Source organism: Octopus bimaculoides, chromosome 14 (genome assembly GCF_001194135.2).
Source record: "Octopus bimaculoides isolate UCB-OBI-ISO-001 chromosome 14, ASM119413v2, whole genome shotgun sequence".
Classification (NCBI taxonomy): Eukaryota; Metazoa; Mollusca; class Cephalopoda; order Octopoda; family Octopodidae; genus Octopus; species Octopus bimaculoides.
Window position 1 is genome coordinate 51022339 of NC_068994.1, and position 6823 is coordinate 51029161.

The following is a 6823-nucleotide window of genomic DNA, read 5'->3' on the forward strand; positions in this document are numbered from 1 at the left end:
ATATACGACAGGCTTCTTCCAGTTTCTGCCTACCAAATCCACTCACAAGGTTTTGGTCAGCCCAAGGCTATAGTAGAAGACATTTGCCTAAGGTGCTATGCTGTGGGACTGAACCTGGAACCATGTGGTTGGGGAAGCAAGTTTCTTACCACAGAGCCACATTGCCGAAAATACATTAACTTCACAAAGATGATAAACTTACCTCAAGTTTCGCAAGTCTTTCCATTTCTTCTTGGGCAAGTTCTTTCTCAGATTTCATTTTGTTACTTGCCTATAATAATAATAATAATAATAATAATAATAATAATAATAATAATAATAATAATCCTTTCTACTGTAGGCACAAGGCCTAAAATTTGAGGGGAGGAGGCAAGTCAATTAGATTGACTCCAATGAGCTCATTTTAAAAACCCTCTCTGGCTAATCATTGAGAGGATGTTGGTGTTACCTTGGCGGAGGTTTGTGCTCTCTGAGTGCTCTTGTTCAACAATCATTTCTACCTGAGGCATAAGGCCAGCAGTTTCAAGGGTAAGGACTTAGTCAACACCCGTGACCCCAGTAGTAGACTGGTACCTAATTTTATCAACCCCTGAGGGATGAAAGGCAAGGATAGCCTTAGTGAGATTTGAACTTAGAATGTAAAAGAAGTGGAACAAATACTACAAGGTATTTTGGCTAATGTTCTGATAATTCTGTTAAAACACCACCATCCTCTCCTGGTTCCAATAATGGATATATTCTTCCTGAGGTTGTCTTTAGGAATGTCAGTTTACCAAGGACTATAGCAATAACCACATCAGGCCATCATCATCGTTTAACATCTGCTTTCCATGCTGGCATGGGTTGGACAGTTTGACATGGAGCTGGGCTAGCAGAGCTGTCCAGATACCAACTGTCTGCTGTGGCATCATTTCCTGATGCCAACCACTTTACAGAGTGTGCTGGGTGCATTTTACGTGTCACCAGCATGGGTGTGATTGCACTATAGTAATTTTAGATTTCATAAATTAAATATAAAAAAAAAAAATACACACCATGAATAAAGAGTGACAGAGGTGATGTTGCAGAGGTTATACACTTACCATTGCTCGAGCTTCAAAGACCAAAGATCTTACATTCATATCGTAATCATCGACTTTTCGTTTCGGTTCATCAAAGGATCCCTAACAAAAAAAGTAAAAGAAAGTGTAAAAAAATCATAGGACAAAAACAAAAGATATAGAAGTAAAAAGTTACGTATAAGATATAGAAGCAAGGAGGCCTAAACCCAGCCAACCCTCAAATTCTATTTTAACTAAGTGTATACAATAATGAATAAGACTTTAACCTTTTAGGATTCAAACCAGCCAAATCTGGCCCAAATATTTAACCTGTTATATGTTCAAACAGGCCAGATCCAACCTCTCACACCTACCCTACAATGTCATGCTAAAAACAAAACTATTACACTATCAAAACCCTGAAGCTAATTCATTCAAAACAATATGACCAAATAAATATTACATTTAACAGAGTAATCTGAAAGCTAAAGGGTCAAACTGCATCTTGTAGTGGGGCCTTAGTATGGGAGTATGGAACCACCTCTTAGACTAAGTCTACTCTGACCTGGGGTAGTGGCACCTGTCAGGTTCCCAGCTATGGGTTAACTAGCATAGATACAACCCAAGTTATGTCTGCTCTGATAATCAACGAATCCTCTGCAATGGTTGACAATGTCAATATGAGCTGCTATGGATCATACTATCCCAAAATGTGTATGCATGTGATTGGGGACCACATGGGCACATGTGTTTCCACTGAATCTCCGAACACGAACTCTACACCTCAACAACGAACGGCGACTACAGTTATGGTATCCATGCTATCTGACATATTTGCTCTCCCAGTGGGGCATTTGCCAAATTTACAAGCTAGAATTTCTCCCACGGGTGGAAGCATTACTTTGCTTGCTGGAACGTTAGGGCCAACCGCTGGATGTGGTCAGTTTTTGTAAGGGACATAGTGACCTTGTTGCTCAACCCACCCTGAGTGGACGCCACTGCATATCCAAGTACAAGTAATAATAAAAAATCAAACCCACAAACCCAGTCTACTTATGCTACTCAGTTTAGCATCAATTGCTTGGTCCTATGCTGTTCCATTATTTTGTCTCTATCCTGTCCATTAGCCCACCTGACCCTCAAACAAGAATCTTGATCCACATTCAGTTTACCAAAACTTTATTTAAGATGAAGAGGCAACCTTACCTTACTGTTTGAGTCAGACATGAGAAAACGGAGTGTCTTCCATTCGGAGTTGATCTGTTCAGTCATTCTGATGGTTTCCTCTCGTACTTGCTGCTGTTCCATCTGTGGCAGAAAGGATAAACCATGGAGTTATAACACTGATATGCAAATGGTGAGATAAACACAATGATTGTACAAAAATGGGCAGATAAACCATGGAGTGATAGCATGGATATATAAATAGTGAGATAAACAATAGATTTACAATAATGAGTATGAAGATCTGAGAAATCAGAGTCTTAACATAGCCATGTAGATGGTGAGATAATCAACAAAATGGAGTGATAACAATTGAAGATAAAGCATAATGATAAAAAATATATAGATGCAGAGATTACATGTGGAGTGATAATATGGGCATAAAGATGGTGAGGTAGAGTGATAACATAGATAGATGAATAGTGAGATAAACCATGGAGTGGTAACATGGATGTATAGATGGTGATATAAACCATGGTGTGATAACCCGGATGTATAAATGGTAGGATAAAACCTACCATAATTAAGACAAGGTAGTAGTGATGAGGTCAGGTCAAATTGCCCTAAAACTGACAGCAGAGAAGTTGTCCAAATTATTATTGTAATTACAATCCATTAATCAATTACTGACCATATCATTAGAGATAAAAATATCTCGTATTGTCATCAGATATCTTTTCCCGGGAGGTATATCACCATCATCTGACTATTTTATAAGATAGAAATTTTTTCTCCTCTCTTTCTATGTCCCTTCACCATACTGATACATTGTACATGATGACTGAAGGCCTATTTAAGAGTATGTACTTATTGGTGCCACTGGACTGGCTCCTGTGCAGGTGGCATGCAAAATACACCATTTCGAGCGTGGCCGTCGCCAGTACCGCCTGACTGGCCCGCGTACCAGTGGCATGTAAAACACCCACTACACTCTCGGAGTGGTTGGCGTTAGGAAGGGCATCCAGCAGTAGAAACTCTGCCAGATCATATTGGAGCCTGGTGCGGCCATCCGGTTCACCAGTCCTCAGTCAAATCGTCCAACCCATGCTAGCATGGAAAGCGGACGTTAAACGATGATGATGATGCAATCAACACAATAAAAATCAAGTTGTCATGTGGAGTGGTTGCCTATTCAGTGACAGAATCTGATTCAGATCCTCCTACACCTCTCTCACAATACCTATAACTTTTGTATCTCCTCCAAGACCAACCATAAATAGAAATACCACACACACACATAAACACACTTGTAATTATGAAGATAAACAGGCTGCTACAAAGATGTAGTAATTACCTTTTCTTTACGAGACTGGGTGATCAATTCTTCCATTCGCTCTTTCCAAGGTTTCTTCTTACTCTCATCATCAGTGCCTTTAGTCTGAGACAGGAAGCCACCACCAAAATGTTCTTCAGCAATCATTTTACCTTGAAAAGAGAAAGAAACCAAATGAAAGGTATGACATTCTTTCGTGTGAATCAAACAATGACGTAAGGCGTCATCTCATTTTAACTTTTTCCTACAGAGTTCAGGAAATAAGCAGAGAGATTTCCAGGACGAAGTTTTGGGAGGAGAGAGTTGGACCCAATAAGGGTAATGAAAAAAGAAACGAATGGGCTGGGAGTGCCTGGGCTGAAGTGGAATGAGCCCAGCCAGCCCAAATGAGCAGAGGCCATTACAGTAATGGTAGAGAGAAGAGACAGCATGCTTCTAGACAGGAGCATGCTTGTCAGTGACTTTATACAGATCAGTTAAGTGGCTCTTTTCTGAGAGACCATAAATCTACGTTCTGAAAGTTTATCTAGAAGGCACAGATCTGGGCAAATTAGATATATATAATTATCCTACTTAACCATAGCAGCATCGAGAACCAGATGTTACCATTCATACGATAGATAACGCTAGATTTCTGATCCCAATAACCAAGGGAAGCAACTATAAAAAATAGAGGAGTTATCTACTCTTGCATGACGAGAAGTTACACTGGAACTGAACTTTTCAGTTGTACTTCAAAATAATCATTTTTCACACAAAGGCAAAAGCAGAGAAATACTGGGAAGGACATAATCTATATCGCCGACTGTCGTTCTTAGTTTACTGACTGAGTGAAGATGGATGGAAAGCAAAGTTAAACCCAGCATCAATTTAATTCAGAATACACATAGCTAAATAAAGCGGCGAGCTAGCAGAAACGTTAGCACTCCGGGCGAAATGCTTAGCGGTATTTCGTCTGCCGCTACGTTCTGAGTTCAAATTCCGCCGAGGTCGACTTTGCCTTTTATCCTTTCGGGGTCGATTAAATAAGTACCAGTTACGAACTGGGGTCGATATAATCGACTTAATCCGTTTGTCTGTCTTTGTTTGTCCCCTCTGTGTGTAGCCCCTTGTGGGTAGTAAAGAAATAACACATAGCTAAATACCAGAAGGCATTTAGTCTGATGCTCTACCAATTTTTCAAGTGAGAAGTTAAATGCTGAATAAAGAGTAATGTACTGACCAGTGATACGTCCATCATAATCTTCATCATCACTATTTAGGGGGTCTTCAAATGTGTCAATTTCGGAAAGGGATTGACCATAATGAGTGAGATCCTCTTCATCATTCAAACTGAAAATATTTCTTTTATCGAGATATTTCTAGAAAGAAAAAAAGTATGGCAGACATATAGATAGATGTACTTATGTATTCATGTATGTGTGTGTGTATCTGTGCATGTATGTATATATAATGTCCTATTGTTTGCATTTGTATTTGTGTACCATTTCTCCTGTTTTTTTTCCCTCCTTGTTTTTGTATACATTTGCTGCTTTCTCCCAAGGAATCTAGTGCTCGTATTTAGGATTAAACGATGACGCTAATATCACAACACCAAATTACAAAATGCACTCACCTGTTTCTCAGCCACAAACCTCTTGGCCATCTTCTCTTCGTAGCTAAGGTTAGCATCATTCTCTCCAATACGTTTGTCAACAACCTGATTGTCTTTAAACCTCTGTAAATATTCTTGGAGTAATGTGTTCTTCCGCTGCAATACATAGAAAATTGGAACATCAGTGATAAAGAATAGACGACAAACAAAAGCATAATTTATCTGGCAAGAAATACATAAATATGAAGGATGCACATTTGATAACAAATGATATAAATGCTGGTTGATTTCTCTAGTCATGCTTTACATTGTAGGGACGAGAGTTAAAGAGAAATTCAGAGTTAAAAGGTACCAAATGAGTGCACATACTAGGCTTGGTGGTAGACAATGAGTAAAGGGGTGCTACACATGCACACACAAACAGAATGCAAAGAGACATCCGTTTTAGCATGGAAAACAGATGTTAAATGATGATGGTAGTCAAGCATGATCTTTGAACATTGGGTCTCATGGAGGCGATAACAAGTGACCAAGACCTTTAGTGATATGCTGCGCTTGAGAAGACCCATCAAGCCAAGTGAAATTGTAGACATGGCCGCTGGCACATAAAAAATACTCCTTTCGGATAGTGTTTTCTACGTGCCACCGACACAGGAGCCAGTCCGGGGTTTGTGGGGTGCACCGGCATTGACTATGTTTGGATGATGCGTTTTACATGCCTCTGGCATAGGAGCCAGACAGGCGGACTCACACACACATATATATATAGTAAAAAGCAGCTGTGTTGGTACCACATAAAAAGGAACCTGTGCCAGTGCCATGTGTAAAGCACCCAGTACACTCTGTTAAGTGGTTGGCATTAGGAAGAGCATCCAGCTGAAGAAACTATGCCACAACAGATAAACAGATGGAGCAGCTCTCCTTCTTGTCAAACCGTCCAATGCATGCCGACATGGAAAACGGATGTTTGATGATGATGATGTTGATAAGTGGATGCAGATGAGGCTAAGTAGTCAAGAAGTTTACTTCATAACCACGAGGTTCTGAATACGATACTACACACCAAAGCATCCTGGGTAAGTGCATTTTGCATTTACCATAGCTTTAAGCAAACCCAAGCCTCATGAGTGAATATGAGTAGCAGGAAGCTGCATAGGAGCCCATCTTATGGACAGTTCATGTAACCAAAGGTCTGGCCTTGTCAGTGTGTCGTGTTTGTTCAACTTGAGAATTACATGAAGGGTACATGCATCTAAGGAATACTCAACCACTTTGCATGCTATTTCAACAAATAGAGCAACTGACTGTACATATGTTAAAACTGCCATAAACTTCTGTCCAACCCATGTCAGCACAGAAAAACAGACAAACAAATGATTGAAGAAATGTGTGTGTATGTATGTGCATAACGAAAGGCAAAACAAACATAAATAAATAAAACAAATTAAAAAACAGAAATAAAAGATTACCTTTTTGTTTGCTTTTGACCGTGACACTCCAGGGATTCCTGCCTCATGTTTTGGTAATTTACGTCCAAGAATGTGATGTTTCTGCTTGTTTACCTTAATCTCAAATGGATTTAGTTTCTTAACTTCAGACTTCTTAACCTTCTTCTGAAACTTATCAAGTTTCTTTTTCTTGCCCATCTCTGTGTATTTCTAAAGAAAATGATCACAAAATTATATACATATA

General features: G+C 39.5%; 2 protein-coding genes across 2 annotated transcripts in view; one reads left to right on the forward strand and one right to left on the reverse strand.

Moving 5' to 3' along the window:
* LOC106874743 (nucleolar protein 14) overlaps positions 1 to 6823 on the reverse strand; it is a 34146-nt gene that overhangs the window by 24316 nt on the left and 3007 nt on the right. The window contains exons 2-8 of the mRNA XM_014922583.2: positions 6601 to 6789; positions 5153 to 5287; positions 4760 to 4898; positions 3559 to 3689; positions 2247 to 2348; positions 1083 to 1163; positions 203 to 271 (exon numbers count right to left, since the gene is read on the reverse strand). Coding sequence (XP_014778069.1) covers positions 203 to 271; positions 1083 to 1163; positions 2247 to 2348; positions 3559 to 3689; positions 4760 to 4898; positions 5153 to 5287; positions 6601 to 6777 — 834 coding nt within the window. The 5' untranslated portion in view covers positions 6778 to 6789. The remainder of the gene's footprint in view (positions 1 to 202; positions 272 to 1082; positions 1164 to 2246; positions 2349 to 3558; positions 3690 to 4759; positions 4899 to 5152; positions 5288 to 6600; positions 6790 to 6823) is intronic.
* LOC106874737 (pseudouridylate synthase 1 homolog) overlaps positions 3963 to 6823 on the forward strand; it is a 35270-nt gene continuing 32409 nt past the window's right edge. The window contains exon 1 of the mRNA XM_052972862.1: positions 3963 to 3969. The gene's annotated coding sequence lies outside the window, so the exon portion shown is untranslated. The remainder of the gene's footprint in view (positions 3970 to 6823) is intronic.